At 45.1% G+C, this 24186-nt stretch overlaps 1 protein-coding gene across 6 annotated transcripts in view; it reads left to right on the forward strand.

Moving 5' to 3' along the window:
- The window catches only part of USP33 (ubiquitin specific peptidase 33), a 72595-nt gene that overhangs the window by 42112 nt on the left and 6297 nt on the right, over positions 1-24186 (forward strand). For all 6 annotated transcript variants that reach the window (XM_056532625.1, XM_056532628.1, XM_056532630.1 and 3 more), the window contains 6 exons: positions 1617-1743; positions 3001-3170; positions 9758-9839; positions 12894-13002; positions 22126-22228; positions 23557-23625. In XM_056532625.1, coding sequence (XP_056388600.1) covers positions 1617-1743; positions 3001-3170; positions 9758-9839; positions 12894-13002; positions 22126-22228; positions 23557-23625 — 660 coding nt within the window. The remainder of the gene's footprint in view (positions 1-1616; positions 1744-3000; positions 3171-9757; positions 9840-12893; positions 13003-22125; positions 22229-23556; positions 23626-24186) is intronic.

Consider the following 24186-nt stretch of genomic DNA (forward strand, 5'->3'; position numbering starts at 1 on the left):
CTATTCTGCTGGTGAGGTCACTGTGTTCATACATTACATTACTTATCCTGTACTGATCCTGAGTTATATCCTGTATTATACTCCAGAGCTGTACTCGCTATTCTGCTGGTGAGGTCACTGTGTACATACATTACATTACTTATCCTGTACTGATCCTGAGTTATATCCTGTATTATACTCCAGAGCTGTACTCGCTATTCTGCTGGTGAGGTCACTGTGTACATACATTACATTACTTATCCTGTACTGATCCTGAGTTATATCCTGTATTATACTCCAGAGCTGTACTCGCTATTCTGCTGGTGAGGTCACTGTGTACATACATTACATTACTTATCCTGTACTGATCCTGAGTTATATCCTGTATTATACTCCAGAGCTGTACCCGCTATTCTGCTGGTGAGGTCACTGTGTACATACATTACATTACTTATCCTGTACTGATCCTGAGTTATATCTTGTATTATACTCCAGAGCTGTACTCACTATTCTGCTGGTGAGGTCACTGTGTACATACATTACATTACTTATCCTGTACTGATCCTGAGTTATATCCTGTATTATACCTCAGAGCTGTACTCGCTATTCTGCTGGTGAGGTCACTGTGTACATACATTACATTACTTATCCTGTACTGATCCTGAGTCATATCCTGTATTATACCCCAGAGCTGCACTCACTATTCTGCTGGTGAGATCACTGTGTACATACATTACATTACTTATCCTGTACTGATCCTGAGTTATATCCTGTATTATACTCCAGAGCTGCACTCACTATTCTGCTGGTGAGATCACTGTGTACATACATTACATTACTTATCCTGTACTGATCCTGAGTTATATCCTGTATTATACCACAGAGCTGTACTCACTATTCTGCTGGTGAGGTCACTGTGTACATACATTACATTACTTATCCTGTACTGACCCTGAGTTATATCCTGTATTATACTCCAGAGCTGTACTCACTATTCTGCTGGTGAGGTCACTGTGTACATACATTACATTACTTATCCTGTACTGACCCTGAGTTATATCCTGTATTATACTCCAGAGCTGTACTCACTATTCTGCTGGTGGAGTCACTATGTACATAAATTACTTATCCTGTACTGATCCTGAGTTATATCCTGTATTATACTCCAGAGCTGCACTCACTATTCTGCTGGTGAGATCACTGTGTACATACATTACATTACTTATCCTGCACTGATCCTGAGTTATATCCTGTATTATACTCCAGAGCTGCACTCACTATTCTGCTGGTGAGGTCACTGTGTACATACATTACATTACTTATCCTGTACGGATCCTGAGTTATATGCTGTATTATACTCCAGAGCTGCACTCACTATTCTGCTGATGGGGTCACTGTGTACATACATTACATTACTTATCCTGTACTGATCCTGAGTTATATCCTGTATTATACTCCAGAGCTGCACTCACTATTCTGCTGGTGAGATTACTGTGTACATACATTACATTACTTATCCTGTACTGATCCTGAGTTATATCCTGTATTATACCCCAGAGCTGCACTCACTATTCTGCTGATGGGGTCACTGTGTACATACATTACCTTATGTATCTTGAAATGATCTTATGTTCCAGGTGGCCACTATATCGCCTATTGTCGAAACAACCTGAACAATCTCTGGTATGAATTTGACGACCAAAGCGTCACAGAAGTGTCTGAGGCCACAGTCCAGAACGCGGAGGCCTATGTGCTTTTCTACAGGTAATCATATCTTTCAGAATGACATTCATTTCATTCTTAGTCTTTGGTTATTGTTCCTCTCACTGTTATAACACTTACCGTCTTATCGAGCCGAACCTGTCCAGACAGTATTGTTGTAAGGCATTGGCATTCAAGACTCCCTGGTTATCGCTGGCAGGGAAGTTGGCATACCAAACTTATTGCTGCCTTACATCTGAAAATAGGAAACAGTAGAGTTCTGCGGAGAGAATTTATAAAGGGGCACTCCGCTGCTCAGCATTTGGAACAAACTGTTCCGAATGCTGGAGCCGACGCCGGGAGCTTGTGCCGTCATAGCCCCACCCCTCATGACTTCATGCCCCGCCCCCTCAATGCAAGTCTATGGGAGGGGGCGTGACGCTGTCACGCCCCCTCCCATAGACTTGCATTGAAGGGGCGGGCATGACATCATGAGGGGGCGGGGCTATGACATTCTGTGTGGTATTACAACTTTATTCACTTCAATGGAACTGAGCTGCAATATCAAAAGCAGCTATATTAAAGGGGTTATCCAGGAAAAAAACTTTTTTTTTTTATATATCAACTGGCTCCAGAAAGTTAAACAGATTTGTAATTTACTTCTGTTAAAAAAAAAAAATCTTAATCCTTTCAGTACTTATGAGCTTCTGAAGTTAAGGTTGTTCTTTTCTGTCTAAGTGCTCTCTGATGACACGTGTCTCGGGAACTGCCCAGTTTAGAAGCAAATCCCCATAGAAAACCTCTTGTAAACTGGGCGGTTCCCAAGACACGTGTCATCAGAGAGCACTTAGACAGAAAAGAACAACCTTAACTTCAGAAGCTCATAAGTACTGAAAGGATTAAGATTTTTTTTAATAGAAGTAATTTACAAATCTGTTTAATTTTCTGGAGCCAGTTGAGATAGATAGATAGATATATATATATATATATAGATATATATATATATATATATATATATATATATATATATATATATATATATATATATATAAAATAAAGTTTTTTCCTGGATAACCCCTTTCAGCTTCTGTGTTATACATTCATGGACCCCATGCTGCCATTGTAGCTTTGTAACAGGCTGAGACTCCTCTTCTAAATGAAAAAGTACAACAAATATTGGGAAACACCACAGCTAAAACAAATCCACCCTATAGCACTAAGGTAGATGCGATGAGGAAAATATCATAGGGCTATGTAGAGGGAACAGCATGCGTATGGAATTGTAACTCCGACGCTTTTCTTGTTTTTGTTTTTACCCAGAAAGTCAAGCGAAGATGCTCAGAAGGAGCGGAGGAGAGTGACCAGTCTGCTGAACCTGACAGAACCCAGCCTCCTGCAATTCTACATCTCACGCCAGTGGCTCAATAAGTTCAAGACGTTTGCAGAACCGGGACCCATATCAAATAATGACTTCCTCTGTGTTCATGGTGGTACGTACCGAGTTAGAATTTTAGTATTCTTTCTTGTCATAGATTCTGGGTCTCCAAACCGTGGAGCTTCAGCTTCAAACAACCTTAACTTCAGCTTCAGCTTCAAACCTTAACGCCCAGCATGCCCAGACAGCCAAAGGAAGTGCATGCTGGGAGTTGTAGTTTTGCAGCAGCTGGACTATAAGGCTCATCATAGCGAGGGTGGGAATTAGCCTGGATGTCTCTATTGAGATTCAGATAGTCAGTCACCCTCGTAGAGCAGATACAAAAAACCTTGGGGATATAACTCCCCTCAGGGTAAACCCTGAATAGAGACCCTCTCTGGTCTAAAACTTAACTTTTAATTTGTCAAATAATACTTATAATACTGTGCTCAAATTGCCCACTAGGTGACAGTGTGTGATTTAAAATTACAATCCTGTATTCGTTTATTTTCAGTTTTTTAGCATATCATGCTTGGATGTTTCTGACCGTGGGGCTCTGTTTGCAGTTCTCTGCTCAGATGCCGTCTACAGACATGGCATCTCAGAGCTCCGTGGTCCATCGATTTATTAATGCCGGGATTGAGCTAAAATCTCTTCTCCTCTATATCAACATTTCGCCGGTGAGACCCGGCTTTTTCAAGAGTCCTCGTAGAGCAGCTGAAGCTTTAAGCGGCCATTATAATATAGTGTTGTACATTACCCGTTCTTTTGAATTCCTGATAACAAAACACTTGGTCACATTAAAGGGGCACTTTGGTAGAAAACACGTTTCCCTTTCGCCATGACAGCACCATCTGAGAGAGAGGGACTCCGCCCCTAAGGACAGGAAACCTAGAGGATAAAAGGCAGGTCCCTCTTCCCCAGCCTCAGTGGTTTCCAGTCTTTTGGACGCCTAATGGGGCAGGAGTTCCTGTCCCTGTTGGATAACTGAAGGCTGAGGGAATCGAGCTAGACCCTGTAGAGCTGGCAGTGTTCCTCTTCCACGTTGCTACGGCCATTTTGGAGGAGGCCGGAAGTGACGTAGAACGCTGGGGGGCGTTGCATCGGAAATGAAGTCGTGCACAGGTCGGGAAGCCTGGCGTGGCAGTAAGGAGCCCGGAGATGACGTCAGGCGCGGCGGAAATGGCGTCAGACGCCGGGATCTGTGCGGAGGGTGGTCTGTGTATTTAGGTGGCCATAAAGGAGAAGATCATCATGAGCTCCAAGGAGGACCCCAAGCGGGACTCAGCTGAGGTCTCTGTAAAGATCCCGTCCACGGTACCTGTAGGTTTCCAGGATACCTGAGTGAGTGTATTCTTTCCGTTTTTTTTTTTTTTTTTTTATTATAGTTTTTTGGTTTTTTTTTCCAGTTTTTTAGGGAGATGTTGTGCCCAAAAAAATTCTTACAAAATCTAAATAGAAGAAATGTTGTTCTTGTAAGGGGAAGATGCCTCCTAACAATTAGAGTCTATGTGTCCAGCCTGTATAACTAACATCATGGCAGCAGAAAGATCCTCCACATCCATGCAGGACATGATTAAAAAGGAGATAAGTGAGGCTCTTAAAATTGCACAAGAACCTCAGCAAGGTGTGGTCGCAACCCCTGTATCTGTTCCTGTTTCCATGACCGGTGATTCTGTGAACTTACCGTCTCATGTGGTAAATTTAGGTTCTGAGGAAGAGGGTGTCATCGAACCTTCCTCTGAATCTGAAGGAAACTCCTCTTCTTCTGAGGATGATGCCTCGGGAAAGCCTGTATTTTCTGCTGAAGAGACAAGTATGTTAAATTGGCCATGAATATTGTAGAAGAGAAACAGCCAAAATCCATACAGGATATGATGTTTGAGGGGCTTGAATGTAAGAAATGTAGAATTTTCACAGTGCGCAGAAGTATTTCTGCACTTATTAAGAAGGAATGAGAGAATCCTGATAGGAAAGTGTTCCTTCCTAGGACACTGAAGAGTAAATAATTGGGGGGGAAACTCCTAAAATTGATGCAGCCATTGCAAAAGTGTCAAAGAAAGGTGCTGTCCCTTTCACCGGAAGCATTTTTGAAGAAATCGTTCAAGCCAAATGTAGCCGCAGGATGTGTGTCTAGAGCAATGTTGCTTTGGAATGATCAGTTAGCAGCAAATATACAGAATAATGTACCTCATGAGCATCGTCTTGCTTCTCTTCCTTTAATTAGGAAGTCTGCTGCGTTCCTTGCGGATGTCTCCTCAGATGCCCTCAGGTTGTCTGCAAGGTCGGCGGCTTTGGCCATTTCTGCCCTTAGGGCGCTCTGGCTAAAAAACTGGTTGTACTACAACATAACAATTTTTTGATTTCATGACAGTGCCCATTTAATCCAAAAAGAAGTGCTGGTTCCAGTCCCAAGGGAAGTAAAGGGGCAGGGGTTTTACTCCTCACGTTTTCAATTTAAAAAAAAACAGACTCTTCAAGTTGAGCAATAATAAACCTGAAACCTCTAAACAAGTTCCTGTGATTTGTCCTTCTTTGTCCTTGTTGTCTTGTGTACATGTTTTTTGGGTTGTTCGTGGGGATTCCCCCCCGGATTGTCCTATTGTCTATTAGTTTTTGCCCCTTCCCTTGTTTTAATAGTCTTACCTCAGGGGCTTGTCTTACTAAAGTTTGGCTTTGGCCTTGTGTGAGATGGGTGTAGAACGGGTAATGCCGCTGCTCGTTCTCATGTCACCTGTCTCTTATCTATTTGGCCCCTGGATACCTCTGCAGTGTTTTTGCCTTATTTTTTTTTCTTTTTATGTAACATGAAAATACTTTAATAAAAATTTACAGTTGAAAAAAAAAAAGTGCCTGATTTATCAAATTCAGAATGGAAACCATAAAGTCTAATGTAAATCTGTTAACCAAAGACTGTGTTATGGTCTCACTAGACCTAAAAGATGCCTATCTACATGTCCCTATTCACCAGGATTATCAGAAGTATCTGAGGATAGCAGTGTTATTAAACTCAGAAGAAGTGCATCTGCAGTTCCGGGCCCTGCCCTTCAGTATCTCCGTCTCCCCAAGGATATTTACAAAAATCATTTCAGAGATGGCGGCCAATGTGAACCGGTCCGGGCTGTACTTCTTCTCCGGGGGTCTTCTCCTCTCAGGGCAGGCTCCGGCCTAGTACGCTGCATAGACGCCGCTACACCGTGACGTCAGGTGCGTCGCTGCGCAGCGGCGTCTATGTAGCGTTACTAGGCCGGAGCCTGCCCGGAGTGGAGAAGAGGATCCCCGGAGAAGAAGTACAGCCCGGACCGGTTCACCCTCCACCCGGAATGCCGCCGGACACTACAGTAAGGATGGATGGCCCAGCTCACCCTCCCCGGACGATCCCTGCAGCAACTGGGAAGGTGAGTCGGGGTTCTGGGATGGACAGGGGTCTGTATAATATACTATACCTACAGTAGGCCCTCCAGCTGTTGCAAAACTACAACTCCCAGCATGCCCGGACAGCCAACGGCTGTCCGGGCATGCTGGGAGTAGTAGTTTTGCAACAGCTGGAGGCACCCTTAGGCGCGGTGCGGATCGGCGGGGGGAGCGGTGGCGGTGATAGGTCTCAGGACCCCCGGACAGGCAGGGGGAGAGAAGCGGGTGGCGGCGGTGGCCTATGGCACCGCAAAAGCCACTGCAGTGCATTGATTTAAAGCGCCCGCTTTAAATCAATGATCTGCAGCGGTGTCGCGGGGGGATAAATAGCCGATAACTTAAACCGGAATATCGGTATAAGTTATCGGCTATCGGCCCTAACCTCCACCGATTATCGGCCCTAAAAAAACGATATTGGTCGATCCCTATTAGATACCGCAAATCTTTTAAAGGGTCTGGAGTGGAGAAGACAGGATCTAGTTCTCCTAACTACAGATACCAGTTCTTATGGCTGGGGGGGCTCACATTATGGACACAATTTTTCAGGGAAGATGGGGAAAGGAAGAGTCTTCCCTTTCTTCAAATTGCAAAGTGTTAGTGGCTGTACAGGCCTTGTCTGTTCCAAAGAAATGTCAAAATTCTATCAGACAACTCCTCAGTGGTTGCGGTAATTGCCAAGGCACCACAAAAATCGAAAATCTCCTGTCTATTGCTACTCAAATGTTTTCTTTCACAGAAGATCATCTTTTGTCTCTAACAGCAGTAAACCTGAAAGGAAGTCCGAACGTAAAAGCCGATTTTCTCATCCTTCACAGTCTACACCAGGGATAATGGAGACTGAACCCGGACATCTTCCAAAAGATTACACAGCTATGGGGAGTACCACAGGTGGAATTATTTTCCACAAGGCAAAACCGGCAAATAAGAACTTTTTGCGCCCTAAACCCAGCAGAAAGGCCCTGGACGGTGGATACCTTAACTCACAGATGGGACTGGAACATAGCCTATGCATTCCCCCCAATACAGCTTTTACCGAGGGTGATGAGCAAAATCAAAGAGGAAAAGATTATTAGAATAGCCCCATTCTGGCCCCAGAGGGCTTAGTTCTCGGCTCCGAGGTCAATGTTGCAGGCAGATCCATGGGTGCTGCCAGAAGTAGAGAATTTACAATATCAGGGGCCGATTGTTCATCCTCATGTAAAAAAAAAAGCTTAATTTGCCTGCCTGGCCCTTGAAAGGTTGATCCTGAAAAACACAAGGGTCTCTCTGAGGCAGTGATCTCTACAGGCTAGTAGAAAATCTGTAACATCTACTTCAGAATTTGGAAGGCTTATTTACATTTTTTGAACAAGCCGCTCGTAGATCTGTTTTCCTAAGACATGTCCAGTATTCTGAGCTTCTTGCAGAGGGAGTTGGATAAGGATCTTAAATTGGCCATCCTTAAAGTCCAGGTCTCAGCTCTTTTTGACAAAAAGATAGCAGCAAATCATCCCTGGGTCATTAGGTTTTTTAGGGCAGTTAAAAAACTCACCATTTGGTATTTTCTTAAGCCACCTTCTTGGGATCTCTCCCTAGTGTTAAACGCCTTTATGTCCGATCCCTTTGAGACCCTAGATGCTGTACCTATCAGAAATCTAGTGTTTAAATCTGCTTTGCTAGTGGCAATAACATCCGCCAGGAGAGTTGGGGACCTGTTGGCCCTTTCCAGTGTAGAGCCCTATACTAAAATCCTAGATGATCGGCTCATCTTCTAGGCTGATCCTGCTTACTTACCAAAAGCAGTGTCCAAGTTTTGCGTCTCACAGAATATTGTTTTGCGATCCTTCTAATGAAAAAGAAAAACTTTTCCGTAACTTAGGTGTAAGGAAGTGCATTCTAGAATATCTGGAGAGAACAAAGTCCTTGTCCTTATTTATTCAGTTTTCTGGCCCAAATAAAGGGAAGTGAGCAGGCAAGAGTTCTATTGTTAGGTGGATTAAGAAAGCTATAGCCCTAGCTTTGTAGCTTCAGATTCAGGAGTTTCTCCTCCTTCAGTTCTTAGGGCTCATTCCACTAGATCAGTGGCCTCCTCTTGGGCCGAGAGAAGAGGAGCTTCCATAGACTGGATTTGCACGGCGGCCACCTGGTTGTCTCCACTTACCTTTTTCAAGCACTACAGCGTGGATGTGGGCAATTCTTACTCTACTTTTCTTTTGGCCGGAAAGTCCTCCAGGCTGTAGTCCCACCCTAGGTGTTATTTCTTTCTTTTGGTGCTGTCATGGCGAAAGGTAAAGCCAGTAATTACTCTCCTGCAATTGTGTTTCCCCGAGCCATGACCGCATCGGGGCATTCTTACCCTGTGTTTTGGGAGAATTATTTTAGTGTTTTTTCTGCACTGGTATGGGGTTCACCCTTATTATCTTCTTCCTATTTTTGTAGTATTATGTATATTTTGTATACTAACCAATGGTAGGCCCTTCAAGTCTCAAAAATTCACTGAGGCTGAGGAGGGGGGACCTGCCTTTTATCCTATAGGTTTCCTGTCCTTCGGGGCGGAGTCCCTCTCTCAGTTGGTGCTGTCATGGCTCGGGGGAAACACAATTACCGAGTGAGTAATTACCGGCTTTTCGGATCACCTGGTGCCAGAAAGTTATACAGTAAATTACTTCTATCGTAATCCTTACAGTAATTATCACTGTCTGACCACAGTGCTCTCCGCTGCCCCCTCTGTGCGTGTCAGGAACTGTCCAGAGCAGGAGAGGTTCGCTATGGGGATTTGCTTCTGCTCTGACAGCTGGAGTATCCCTTTAAGTCCAATTAGAAGCAACTGTCCATTCTGGCTTAGTAAGAGGAATCTTTAATACTATACATTCAATAATATCCATATGCCCAATAAGGGACAAATCCATCACAGTGAAGTTATACATTGTGGTTTTTTTTTACATAATTTTGTATTTTTTCCCCCCAATACTTTTAAAGCATACACCCATCGATGCTCAGGCAGCAGGACATATTTTTTAAATTCCCGGGCAGCTTCAGAGCCTAATACTTACTTTGAGACTATGGCGATCTGGATGTCTATTTGCTGGAAGTCCAATGCAAGTCTATGGGACCTCCGTCAAATCTGTATGCCGATCGTGATAGTCTCAGGCTCTAAAGTTTCCTTGGGATGTTAATAAGATGTCCTGCTGCCAGCGCATCGCTGGATGTACACTTGTAGAGTTCAATCAAGACTCTCAGTTAGCATGTGTGCCTTTGTCTGGTTTGCAGGTGTCCCACCACGTAAGGCTGGCCTGATCGAAGACCTTGTCGTGATGCTGCCGCAGAATATATGGGATTATTTATATGGCAGGTGTGTATTGTGTCCATTGTGTCCATCTCCTGGACTGCAATGAAAACGGAGAAATACAGAATGTAAAGAAATCTTCTCTGTGTATGTTAGATCAGCCATTCTTCCACCTCACTGTTCTGTGGTGTGGGTGTAATTCAACTGACTGCAGCAGGAGCCTCCCCCACCTATGCCCTAGATTTTAAAGCCCCGCCTGCAAACTAAGCCCCACCCCCTCTGTCATTCACCAGCAGAAAATGAAACAGATCATCAGCAAATTAACCTCTCAGGATTTCTACAAGACTGTTTATTCCAGGGTCATGCAGAAAATGCTGCAGAATTAGTTACAGCCGGGGGCACGATTATCTCCCGATTACTGTTATCATTCATTTCTACATTTTACCTTCCCTTTATTTCCCCCATCATGCTGCAGTATAAGGCTTGGTGTAGGGTGTTTTGGGGGCATGTTTGCTACACATACTTTAAATTGGAGGCTTCTTTTTTTTTTTGTTTGTTTTTTTGCTGCTCCCTTTGCTCCCCGGTGAGAGGTGTGGGGCTTAGGCCTTTGTTCTGACTTGAATGAATTGTTTGGTCTGGATTAAATGATTGTCGCCTACAGTTTCCAGATTCTCATTGCTCTCAGGTTACACTCTGTGGCTCAGTGGGAAAGATGTTTGGGGAGGGGGGGGGGGGGATAAGTGTGGAAATAGCATGTACAGTCAGACGCAGTGCTACGGACATTAAAGGCCTTTTCAGTGGAGAGATGATTGCACGAATGAATGATCATATGAACGCTCCTTCGCGATCATTGTCCAGCATAAACATGCTCAATAATCGAATGACAAATGGAGGAACGGTTGTGCATACAGCGCTTAACTATCTCCCGCAGCTCCCATAGACAGTCAATGGAGTCTATCGTAATCCTTACAGTAATTATCACTATCTGACCACAGTGCTCTCCGCTGCCACCTCTGTGCATGTCAGGAACTGTCCAGAGCAGAAGAGGTTCGCTATGGGGATTTGCTTCTGCTCTGACAGCTGGAGTATCCCTTTAAGTCCAATTAGATGCAACTGTCCACTCTGGCTTAGTAAGAGGAATCTTTAATACTATACATTCAATAATATCCATATGCCCAATAAGGGACAAATCCATCACAGTGAAGTTATTATACATTGTGTTTTTTTTTTTTACATAATTTTGTATTTTTTCCCACCAATACTTGTAAGAAAGCACAACCGGGGCTATATCAGGTGAGATATGAAAACCAACAGGAGAAAGCAAGCAACTATATAATGATGCACACCCAGAACAATAAATATAGATGATTAACCAAATATATTTTATTGGACACAAAAAAGAGCACAAAACAATAAAATAAAAACATTAAAAATATGCACACTAAGTGGAGGAATGTAATCCTACCACACTTAACCCTATATAGTAGGATTATATTCCTCCACTTAGTGTGCATATTTTTTATGTTATTAATTGTTTTGTGCTCTATTTCGTGTCCAATAAAATATATGTGGTTAATCATCTATATTTATTGTTCTGGGTGTGCATCATTAAATAGTTGCTGGCTTTCTTCTGTTGGTTTTCATATATTCTTTCAGCAACTGGTTGCACCCTCATAATTTGTATTTTCAGCGGTGCCTGTCCCTTAGTGTATTTAAAGGGGTACTCCGGTGGAAATTTTTTATTTTTTTAAATTTATTTATTTAAATTAACTGATACCCTATGTAAAAATCTCAATCCTTTCAGTACTTTTTAGCAGCTGTATGCTGCAGAGGAAATTCTTTGCTTTTTGAATTTCTTTTTTTTTGTCTTGTCCACAGTGCTCTCTGCTGACACCTCTTTCCGTGTCAGGAACTGTCTAGAGCAGCATAGGTTTGCTATGAGGATTCTCTCCTGCTCTGGACAGTTCCTGATACGAACATCAGGTGTCAGCAGAGAGAGCACTGTGGACAAGACAAAAAAAAAAAAGAAATTTAAAAAGAAAAGAATTTCTTCTGTAGCATACAGCAGCAGCTAAGTACTGGGAGGATAAAGATTTTTTTCATAGAAGTAATTTACAAATCTGTTCAACTTCCTTCGCCAGTTGATTTAAAAAAAAAAAAAAAAAAAAAAGTTTTCCACTGGAGTACCCCTTTAACTTTCTGGTGAGAGACTGTTCTTGAGATTACAGGTGGTCCCAGCAGCAGGAGCCCCCTCCATCATGTACTTATCTCCTATCAATGGCTAAAACACCCCTTGACTGTCCACTCCTGAACACCATTCTGTTTTTAATATCTTAATAGATTGAGCTCTGTGCTGATTACTTTGTGTATGTATCTTCCTAGAACAGTGTTTCCAAACCAGGGTGCCTCCAGCTGTTTCAAAACTTCAACTTTCAGCATGCCCGGACAGCCTTCGGCTGTCCGGGCATGCTGAGAGTTGTAGTTTTGCAACAGCTGGAGGCACCCTGGTTGGGAAGCACTGTCCTTGAAACTCTACATGCCCTGCATAATAGTAGAGGTCAATTGCCAGGTTCTAAGCCTTGTTTTAAAGGGGTCATCCAGGAAAAACTTTTTTATATATATATATATATATATATATATATATATATATATATATATATATATATATATATATATCAATCAACTGGCTTCAGAAAGTTAAACAGATTTGTAAATTACTTCTATTAAAAAATCTTAATCCTTTCAGTACTTATGAGCTTCTGAAGTTGAGTTGTTCTTTTCAGTCTAAGTGCTCTCTGATGACACGTGTCTTGGGAACCGCCCAGTTTAGAAGTATATCCAGATAGCAAACCTCTTCTAAACTGGGCGGTTCCCGAGACACGTGTCATCAGAGAGCACTTAGACTGAAAAGAACAACTCAACTTCAGAAGCTCATAAGTACTGAAAGGATTAAGATTTTTTAATAGAAGTAATTTACATATTTGTTTAACTTTCTGGAGCCAGTTGATATAAATTTTTTTTTTTTAAGTTTTTTTTTCCTGGATAACCCCTTTAAGGTTCCTACATATAATTTGGCAGCAACAAAACTTTCCCCTATCTCTGCTTGTATAATATCTGCAGATTTGGTGGGGGCCCAGCCGTCAATCACCTCTATGTGTGTCACACTTGTCAGACCGAATTGGAGAAGATTGAAAAGAGGCGGAAAATGGAACTGGAGATGTTTATTCGGGTAATTTTTTTTTATAAATGTTGTTTTCTTCCCAGTTTGCTTAAAATTTTTTTTTTATTTCACATGGGAAACCTGATAGATCAGTGATGAAATAATGCGCATTTTCCAAGGTAAAAGTCGTTCAGACATTAGATACATTGACTTTTTTTGCTTCAGGAATAAAGAGTTTTTTCCAGCTCCTCTCTGCATTGCCTCTGCAGTACATGTGCTAGAACATTCTCAGTAGAGATGAGCGAACTTACAGTAAATTCGATTCGTCACGAACTTCTCGGCTCGGCAGTTGATGACTTTTCCTGCATAAATTAGTTCAGCTTTCAGGTGCTCCGGTGGGCTGGAAAAGGTGGATACAGTCCTAGGAAAGAGTCTCCTAGGACTGTATCCACCTTTTCCAGCCCACGGAAGCACCTGAAAGCTGAACTAATTTATGCAGGAAAAGTCATCATCTGCCGAGCCGAGAAGTCCGTGACGAATCGAATTTACTGTAAGTTCGCTCATCTCTAATTCTCAGCAATGCAGCAGAAATTGGAAGGAAACCCTATAGAAGAAGATTTATCATTCTTTTCAAATGTATGGCTTTTATATGCCAATTTTGTTTAAAGGGGTATTCCAGGGAAAAACTTTTTTTATATATATCAACTGGCTCCAGAAAGTTAAACAGATTTGTAAATTACTTCCAATAAAAAAAATCTTAATCTTTTCAATAATTATCAGCTGCTGAAGTTGTTGTTTTCTGTCTGGCAACAGTGCTCTCTGCTGACATCTCTGCTTGTCCCGGGAACTGCCTAGAGTAGAAGAGGTTTGGTATGGGGATTTGCTTCTAAACTGGGCGGTTCCCAAGACACGTGTCATCAGAGAGCACTTAGACAGAAAAAACTCCACTTCAGCAGCTCATAAGTACTGAAAGGATTAAGATTTTTTAATAGAAGTAATTTACAAATCTGTTTAACTTTCTGGAGCCAGTTGATATATAAAAAAAATTTTTTTCCTGGATAACAACTTTAACTTACTTTTGCTTACATGCAACCTATTTATCAATTAATCGCACGACCTTGATAAATAAATCACACATAAGCAAAACCCGGGAAACCTGCTTACAAAAGCATTTTTTAAAGCAGAAAAGTTTTCCCTCATGTTAATAGCCGAAGTTATTTATCTACCCTTTATTACCAGTAGCATTGCTAGAGAGTAATGGGGAGGGGGCGGGGGGGGGGGGGGGGGGCGGCGTACCGTATCGGGTGACACCCTGACTGGCACTAAATAGCTGCACTCCAACTATCCCGCAACCACCCATCCACCCTTCTCAGAGATTAAAAAATATTAAAAACATACTATTCCGCATCATGAATATCTGTGCTCTGGAGGCTTTTTTTGTTTAATTTTGAGCCCGCATTTTGTGATGCTGGTGGGCGGAGTCTTTACGCACAAAAAAATCTACTATGGAGGTTCATAAATGTCCTTGATAGTCGTCGGTCATGTCTTATGTAGCCAGCTGGTATATACTGGCACAGTGCACACGCTTGCTAATCTTCAGCAGCATAAGTTACAAACTCGGGATATGGCCAAGAAGCTGATATCCAGGATGCCAGGGAGAATTGCTGAAGCCTTGGAAAAGAAGGGTCAACACTATTGAGTCTTTGCATAAACTTTATGTATTTGTCAATAAAAGTTTAAGATCTTAAAACAGGGAAGCAGCAAACTTAGATGACAGTACATGGGAGATACAAGGACACCAATGTGAAAGCAGGTAGCGCTGAATCCAACTTAATAAATAGCAAACCTATAGCCTTTGGCAGTGTGGATCTAACATTGGAATGAGTTATCCACTTTGTATTTATCTATTTTATCGTCTCCCTACTATTTCCCTATAATATTTGTTGGTGTCTGAGCACTGGACCAAGTGGTGTCCGCCTTGAAGGGGTCTTCCCTGCGCAGGATCTCTGAGAGGGCCCGCTCCTCAAGCATACTAGGGGTGCCTCCTCTGACTCTTCCATTGAGTCTTCAGATAGACGTGAGCGTTCCCCCCCCCCCCCCCTGTCATCTGGGCACAAATGTCGCTCCTCCAGAGGACGTTATCGGAGTCGCCACTCTGCCACGCCAGAGACGCGTACCCAGTCAGGGTCGCCCCCCTCCAGGACTGCCTCTGATCATTCTCATTCCCCTGATGAACTGGTGGACACCTTTCCTTAAAGGACCCAGGATCTTCGGATGTCAATCCAGAAGTATCCTTCATCGTGCTAAGCCAGCACCTCAAAGGTTCAGCTCTCACGCTGACTTTAACGACATTCTAGAATCTGCATGGAAACATCCAGACAAGAGGTTCCCGGAATCAAGACAATTCAAGAACGTTATCCATTTGACAAAGTATTTGTCGCTAAGGTGGTTTTCCCTCTCTCAGTGGATCCACCAATCTCCCGGATCTCTAAGGCGACTACACTGCCTCTGGCAGATGCCGCTGCCTTCAAGGATTCCACGGACAAGAAGGTAGAATCCTTAGCGAAGTTTGCTTCTGAAGCAGCTGGCTCTTCTCTTCTTCCCATCTTCGCCTTGACTTGGGTGTCCCAGGCATTGTCGGAGTGGTGCCAAAAGCTCCATCAGGATATCTTAGCGGGATCCTCTCCTGAGGATCTATCTGCTCTGGCTCTCCAATGCTCTAAAGCTGGGGACTTCCTGTGCGCAGCTTCCATGCAGTCAGCCCGTTGTTCTGCCTTTGCAGTGGGTCACCTAGCGGCTCTCCGACGCTCTATGTTGCTTAAATCTTGGAATGCTGATACCGCTTCCAAAATGTCTCTCACGGAGCTTCCCTATACGGGGGGCCGTCTTTTTGGCAATCGCCTTGATGAGATTATCTCTGAGGCAACGGGAGGTAAGAGTTCTTTGTTACCTCAAAATAAGGCTCGCCCTACTTCCCAAAGAAAGTCCTTTTCCTCGGTCCTTTCGGACCTCTGGCTCCAGCAAGGGTCTGGGCAGGCGTCCTCGCGGGACAAGAAGGCTCCCTCGTTCCGGGCACGCCCGTCTTGGAAGTCCGGCCATTTTTGCGCCTAAATCAAGCAACCGCAAACCTACGTCTGCATGAAGTGAGGCCTCCACCCGCTGTTTCTTCTCGGGTGGGAGGTCATCTCTTGCTTCTTCGAGACATCTGGACCTCGCACATTCAGGATTTTTGGGTCAGGGACGTGGTGTCCAACGGTTACCGAATCAAATTCGCCTCCCTTCCGAGGGATCGCTTTTTTCGATTCCGGGCCCCCCGGTCTCCTCCTCTGGCGAAGCAATTTCGAGCAGCTCTCCAGTCTCTGCTTCTCCAGAGGGTGATTGTTCCCGTTCCTCCAGGGGAACGGTTTCGAGGTTTCTATTCAATTCTTTTTGTGGTCCCCAAGAAGGACGGTTTTGTGCGACCAATCCTAGACCTCAAGTGTCTCAACCGTCTTCTTCTCATCCGCCACTTCCGACTGGAATCTCTCTGTTCGGTGGTGGTGTCTCTGAAACAAGGGGAGTTCCTTCATCGGTGGACATCAAGGATGCCTACCTCCATGTGCCAATATTCCCAGACCATCATCGGTACCTCCGCTTTGCGGTTCCGGAGGGGCACTTTCAATTCGTAGCCCTCCCCTTCGGTCTAGCCACGGCTCCTCGGGTCTTTACAAAGATCCTTGCGCCAGTGATGGGCCTGTTTCGGTCGAGGGGAATCTCGGTGATACCCTATCTGGATGGCCTTCTCATCAAGGCTCCAACCAGAGCCCAGACTCTGGAGAAGCTGGACGTCACTCTCCACACTCTGACTCGCTTCGGGTGGATGGTCAACCGGGACAAGTCAGTCCGCCGTCCTACCCAGTCTCTGACCTTCCTGGGTCTCCGATTCGACACAGCCTCTGCCCGAATTTGTCTTCCGCCTGACAAATGTCTGACGCTCCGGTTGGGGGTCCGCTCCCTTTGGACCCGTGTATCGGTCTCCATCCGCACTTGTATGGAAGTCAGAGGAGGTCTCCTCTGTCCCTCGATCGTCAGATTGTTCTCCCTTGCAGGGTCCGTCAGACTCTGCTCTGGTGGCTCCGCTCCCCCCTTCTTTCCCAGGGGCGGTCGTTCTTCCACTTCACTGGCAGGTTGTTACAACGGATGCCCAGGGGCGGCGTGTTCAGGGATCGGACAGTTCAGGGACTCTGGTCTCCCCAGGAGACCCTTCTTCCGATGAACATATTGGAATTACGGGCGATTCTTCTTTGTCTTCTTCATTGGCAGGCCCGTCTTCAGTCCCGTCCTGTCCGCGTTCAGTTGGACAATGCCACGACCGTGGCGTACATAAATCGACAGGGCGGCACTGGCAGCTCGGCAGCCATGGCCGAGGTAACCAAGATTCTCACCTGGGCGGAGAACAATGTTCCGGACATTTCGGCAATTCACGTCACAGAAGTGCTCAGCTGGGAAGCGGTCTTCCTCAGTCGGTCCTCACGACCCCGGCGAGTGGTCTCTACATCGGGAGGTTTTCGCGGAGCTCTGCGACCTCTGGGGCTTTCCGGAACGTGGATCTCTTCCCGTTCCGCCACATTCGGAAGATTCTTCCGTTTGTGTCAAAGTTCCGGGACCCTCAGGCTCTGGCCATGAACGTCCTTGTGATTCCCTGGACGGGGTTTGCCCTACCCTATCTGTTCCCTCCTCTTCCGCTCCTTCCCAGGGTGCTGAGGACGCTCAATGCAGAGGAGGTCCCCGCCATTCTGGTAGCTCCAGATTGGCCTCTAAGGTCCTAGTACGCCGACGTAGTCAGGCTCCTGGACGACGCTCCACTGCGCCTTCCGCTCCGCCCGGACCTGCTCTCTCAGGGTCCTCTTTGCCACCCCAATTTACAGTCGTTGCATTGACTGCGTGGCAGTTGAGACTGCGGTTTTGAGGGCCCGCGGGTTCTCTTCCCAACTCATTCACACCATGCTCAAGGCTCGTAAGCCCTCTTCCGCAAGAATTTACCACCGTACTTGGCGGTCTTATTTCCGTTGGTGTGAAGCTCAGGACTTCTCCCCGGTAACCTTCTCGGTTCCCCGTCTTCTCTCCTTTTTGCAGTCAGGGTTGGAACTGGGGTTGTCTCTCAGTTCACTTTAAGGTCAGGTTTCGGCCCTTACTGTTCTTTTCCAGCGGCCCCTGGCTTCTAATCCTCATATCTGGACCTTCCTTCAAGGAGTGGCGCACGCTGTCCCTCCTTATCAGTCACCCACTCCCCTTTGGGACTTGAATTTGGTTCTGAGTGCCCTCCAGGGTGCACCCTTTGAGCCCATTAGAGAGGTGTCTCTCCGTCTACTTTCTTGGAAAGTGGCGTTTCTTGTTATCACCTCCATCCGGAGGGTGTCTGAATTGGCAGCTCTTTCCTCTTGGTGATCCACCAGGACAAGGTAGTTTTCAGGCCAGACCCTTCCTTTTTGCCTAAGGTGGTCTCGGCCTTTTCATCTCAATAAGGACATTGTCCTCCCATCCTTCTGTCCTGCTCCTTCTCATCCTAAGGAGCGCTTACTACATATGTTTGACGTAGTTCGGGCGGTTCGGTCTTATCTCTCCATCACTTCTTCGTTTTGTCAGTGTGCTTCCTTTTTCGTCCTTACGGTAGGTCGTCGCAAGGGACAACCTGCTTCCAAGGCCACCATTTCTCGGTGGATTCGGTATGCCATTTCGGAAGCCTATCGCTGTAAGGGAAGATTCCTTCTTTCAGGGTTGTGGCTCATTCCACACGTTCTGTTGGGACATCCTGGGCTCTCCAGAACAGAGCCTCGGCCTCGCGGATTTTTAAGGCGGCTACCTGGTCGTCTTTGCACACTTTCTCGAGGTTTTACCGGGTTCATACATTCGCATCGGCTGATGCTAGTCTGGGCCGTAAACTGCTGCAGGCGGCAGTGGAACAGCCGTCTGCCTGACTGATTGTCTGCCCACCCAAGAGACGACTTTGGTACGTCCCACGGTCTGTGTCACCCAATGGAGCCGATAGAGAAAAGGAGATTTTTTTAAACACTTACCGTAAAATCTCTTTCTCGAAGGATCCATTGGGGGACACAGCTCCCGCCCTTTTTGGGCTTTTTCCTTTGGTTCTCTGTCCGAGGGTGTGTTCAGTTATGTTTTTTCTTCTGGTCCTCGGACAGTTTGGGGTTTTTCTTTGACCTGATGGTCTCCTCCTATTGCTCTGGAACTTAAACTGATTAGCTCAGAGCCTGAAGGCTGGTATATCCTGCTGGGAGGAGCTGACTTTTTTTTATTACCATAGTGTCACACCTCCTAGAGACAGCAGCATACACCCACGGTCTGTGTCCCCCAATGGATCCTTCGAGAAAGAGATTTTACGGTTAAGTGTTAAAAAATCTCCTTTTTGCTTTGTTTGGATTCTGTGTACATGGAAGATGACAGTAACAAGCTGTAATTGGTTGGAGCAGTGTTTTCCAACCTGTGTGCCTCCAGCTGTTGCAAAACGTTAACGTCCATCATGCCCAGACTGCCTTCGGCTTTCTGGGGATGTTAGGAGCTGTAGTTTTAAACAGCTGGACGCATCCTAGTTGCGAAACACCAGGCTTGGGGATTATAGCATCTAGAAAAGTCCCTGTACAGATGGGGTGTGAGATGAGAGTGCCAGGCTGTGATTGGTAACAGGGGGTCATAACATGAAGAAAAGTTCCTGTATCCCTGTTTGGGAGTCACGAAAGATTGTACAGGGTAGAGATGACAGTAATAGGTTATGATTACCGTGGGTCATTGGCTGTACAAGGGAGAAGGGTCACTAAATAACAGATTGTGATTGAGGGAGTGTCATTTTACAGGAAAGAGCTGACATTAAAGGGGTACTCCGGCAAAAATCTTTTTATTTATTTATTTTTTTAATGTTTTTTTATTTTGCTAATATGCCCAGGCTGCCGCAATTAAAATAAATAATTAATAAACCTGGACAAACCTCCAGTATCGCTTTCCCTTTTTCCGCTGCAATCTTATTCCTGTTTCTGGTGCCAAAATGCAGCTCAGCATGAACAGCAGTATGACACACTCACACTCACACACACACACACACACACACACTCTCACACACACTCATACTTACTTATAGGGATCGAGCACTCGAAAAAAGACCAGTATGTCATATTGGCGGTCAGCCAATTACTAGCACAGGCAGGACATAGCTGCATTTATTTATGTCGGCACCGGTAGCAGGAATATGGAAAGACGGTCGCAGCAGAGGATGGGACAGCTGATACCCAGGCAGTGGCGGAAGGTATGTCCAGGTTTATTTTTTTGATTGTGACAGAAAAAAAAAAAAAGATTTTCACCGGAGTGCCCGTTAAACAGGCTGTTATCTTGCAGCTATATCATGTTTGCACTGACACTAGGAAAAAAAAAAGTCTGCTCCTCCCTGGCAGGATTTACCCGCCCACTGGAAGTGAGGTAATCAGTTTTAGTTAGTGTCAGTAGGAGGCAGACACAGGTCTAGGAGCTCCTATTACTATTATTTTCTAGTTACGTATGTCTAGTTAGGTTCCTTTTCCTTTGTTTTATTTTCCTAGGTTAGGAGACAGGGACATGGCGCTACGTAATCTCCCACATGTGACAAAGGGGCACAGAACATAACAGTATGGGCTGTCAACTCCTTATTGCCATCGGCCAGCGCCTGGAGGTTGTAACCTGGGTCCGGGTCCCCTACTGCCCATGCCCTCCTTGCTATGGCAGCCTGGCATGATGCAGCACGGCTGGCTGAACAAGTACAAAAGACGAGCACCACTGCAATGACTGCCGGGGGGGGGGGGGGGGGGGGGTGATGCCAGTGGTTACATGTAGGAAAGGAGACAAAAAAAGAAAACAGCTAGCCACTATAAATAGATGCACACCACAATATATACAGCAGCTCCACGTGTTTTACTGTATATATTGTGGTGTGCTATTTATAGTGGCTAGCTTTTTTCTTCTTTGTCTCTAATGCTGACTGAAGATATCAAGGGGTGAGTATGTGGGGACATCTGAGGTGAGTATGTTAGTTTTTGCGCTATGTTCTCTTGAGCCAGTAGACTCTGGATGGGGTTCTCTTGTTGTGCCCCTTTTCCATTTTTGTTTTCCAGCCAGGCTAGCCCTCTTTCTGGTTCTGCGTTTTTTGGAGTTGATTTTCTTCCTCCTTCCGGGATGGTTCCAGCCCATCTGGCTTCCTAGTCGCCCTTTTCTTGGCTCTCTACCTGGACCATAAGTCAGAGTCTCTGCAATGATTGGTCCCTTCCTTTTGGCTTCCTAGTCCATCCTCCTGGACAGGGGTTCTCCCGGGAGCTCAGTTTCTGAGCCTCTGTTATCTCTGGCCCCGAATCTCGTCCGCAGGCAATACACTCAAGTGGGTTCGGTCTCTGGACTGATTCCCTTTCTCTGGTGGTTTTATTCCAACCCTAGGGGACTGCTTTGGTACATCCCATCAGTATAGGTGTCCCCCAATAAAGAGTGACCGAGAAAAGGAGATTTTTTTTTTGTTGTACTCATACTCACCGTAAAATCTTTCTCGTAGCCTTCATTGGGGGACACCGCACCCACCCATTTCTTTAATTTTTTTGTATGGATAATCCTTTCCGATTATTGGGGTTTTTAATAATTATTTTCTAGGGTCCTTCAGACTTATTTCTTCTTTGGCTTCTCCTACTGCTTTGTGACAAAACTGATTACCTCACTTCCAGTGGGCGGGTATATCCTGTCAGGGAGGAGCAGACTTTTTTTCCTAGTGTCAGCGCCTCCTAGTGGCAAGAGCATATATCCATCAGTATAGGTGTCCCCCAATGAAGGCTAAAAGAAAGAGATTTTACGGTGAGTACAAAAAAAATATCTCCTTTTTGCATGTCAGGTCTGGATATCTTCTTAATGTCCCTGGCAGGGCTTTAGATCAATCAATACCCAGCTCAGGCAGGCTTAGACAAGCTGATTGAAGTACGGTCTCTACTATACTGTTAACCATGGGATAGCGTTTTATTGTCCTAGGTAATTGCGTTTCTATAATACACCACCCGCCATCAGCTCGTACAGAGTGCGATTGTCTCCTGCTAAACGATGCCCCGTAATTACTCTTCTGACAACATTGTGAGCCCTTTAATGCACTGTCTATGGCCTCTGTAATCCGCTAAGAGCTTAATATCTGTATTTCCACAGCTAAATAAAGCTTTCCAAGAAGAGGACTCTCTGGCTGTTATTTATTGCATCAGCATGCACTGGTTCCGGGAGTGGGAAGGATTTGTAAAGGGCAAAGATATTGGTAAGTGTCATTTATCTTTTTTTTTATGGAAGGAATAGGTGATGTGTTTATTGTTTTTTATGCTGTGACCTTACATTTCATTTATAGGGAGACAGAATAAACATAGGCAACTAAGAAAATTGGAAAATAAGTTGTTAGACTGGTATTTGCGCAAACATTATATTGCGAGAAACATTATATTGTATGAAATAATAGAACAGTGATCTCCAGCTGTTGCAAAACTACAACTCCCAGCATGCCGGACAGCCTTTGGCCAGAGCGCATTCCCCCATCTCTTGCACAAACTTTGGACTCCTGCTGGCCTGGCAGAAGTCCATAATCAGGAACGGCAGTCTGGAGTGCTGAGAGGAGTGTGTGCAGCCTTAGCCAATCATAGCTCATCTCACACTGAACTGCTCTGGGCTGTGTGTAGCAGAGTGAGAGAGGACGTTCTCCCCTGTATGGCTTCAGATGATGTCATGCCTGCTGGGGAACGCTCCTTCCCAGTCTGTGAATCTGACTGAGACTGAGCAGAAAATATAGAGGTAGAAAGCTAAAAAAAATAAATAAAGGCAGGGGGTGGTTTATCATGATGGGGGCAGTGAACTGGGAGGATTATAACATTTAACGAGATCATGAGAGGTACTCTTTAAAGGACAGGTCAAGCCAAGACTAACTCCTCCCCTATTCACAGGATAGGGGATGAGTATATGATCTGATCTCCAGAACGGGAGCCCGGCTCTCAGTGAGGAGCATGTGCAGTAGATGGCACTTGTTCCATTCATTTTTATGGGAGTGCCGGAGATGCCCGATTCCTGTGCTCGGATCTCTTTGGCGCGCTCATAAAAAGAAAGGGGCTTCTGCAAGATACTTTGCTTTGGCAATGGTGTTCAGCTGCTGGGTTAAAACTACGGGATTGAAAACTTTATCCCCTATCCTAAGGATAGGGGATAAGTTTCAGATCGCGGGGGGTCCGACCGCTGGGGCCCCCCACGATCTCCCGTACGGGGCCACTCCTCTCTGCATAGAGAGCGCGTGTCGACCACCGCACGAGGCGGCGGCTGACACTCCCCCTCCATTTACTGCTATGGGAGAGCCGAAGCTCTGCCTTCAGCAATTTCCGGCTCTCCCATAGCAGTGTATGGAGGGGGAGTGTCGGCCGCTGCTTCGTGCGGTCGTCAACACGCCCTCTCTAACCAGAGAGCCGGGGATCTGAAACTTATCCCCTATCCTTAGGATAGGGGATACATTTTTCAATCCCGTAGTTCTCCTTTAAGGTAATATAATGTGATCTGTCATCCAGAGATAAAATGTTTGCTAAATCCAAAATTGTGTGTGTTTTTGTGCAGAACCTCCTGGTGCAATTGATAACTCAAAAATAGCAGTCACGAAGTGCGGCCATATAACTCTGAAACAAGGTAAGTGACCTCTTGCTGCCTCTGAAAGTTTGAGTGTTCTCATTCACGGACAGCAAACCGTTATCATAGTGTAGAATTAAAACACAATTGGGGAGATTAATCGAAATCTGTGTAGAGGAAGAGTAGTGCAGTTGTCCATAGCAACCAATCAGATCGCTTCTTTTATTTTTAAAAAAGGCCTCTGAAAAAGAAGCAATTCTATTGGCTGCTCCCCTTTTCCACTACACGGGTTTGATGATAAATCTTCCCCCATAGGAAGAAGTTTAGGAGCTTTTTAATTTCCCAGCCCCCACTGGCCTGTTTGCAGCCCCCCAGAGGGGGTCAGGAAGCAGGAAAGAGCTAAGGTGGATGAGTTATGCAATTTGAAAAACTCCCATTGACTTTAATGGGAGTTGTGCCAGCTGTGTAGCGCCATGTGCTATGCTATTTACACAATTTACATAACTCGCTTCGGCTGTTTTCGGGTTCCTGGCCACCTCTGACTACAAGCTAGTGTAGAATAATGCTGTCATTTGCCCCAATTTTCTTGGATGAATTATTCAGGCTGTGGGAGGACATGCC

The sequence above is a fragment of the Hyla sarda genome, chromosome 7 (genome assembly GCF_029499605.1).
Source record: "Hyla sarda isolate aHylSar1 chromosome 7, aHylSar1.hap1, whole genome shotgun sequence".
NCBI lineage: Eukaryota > Metazoa > Chordata > Amphibia > Anura > Hylidae > Hyla > Hyla sarda.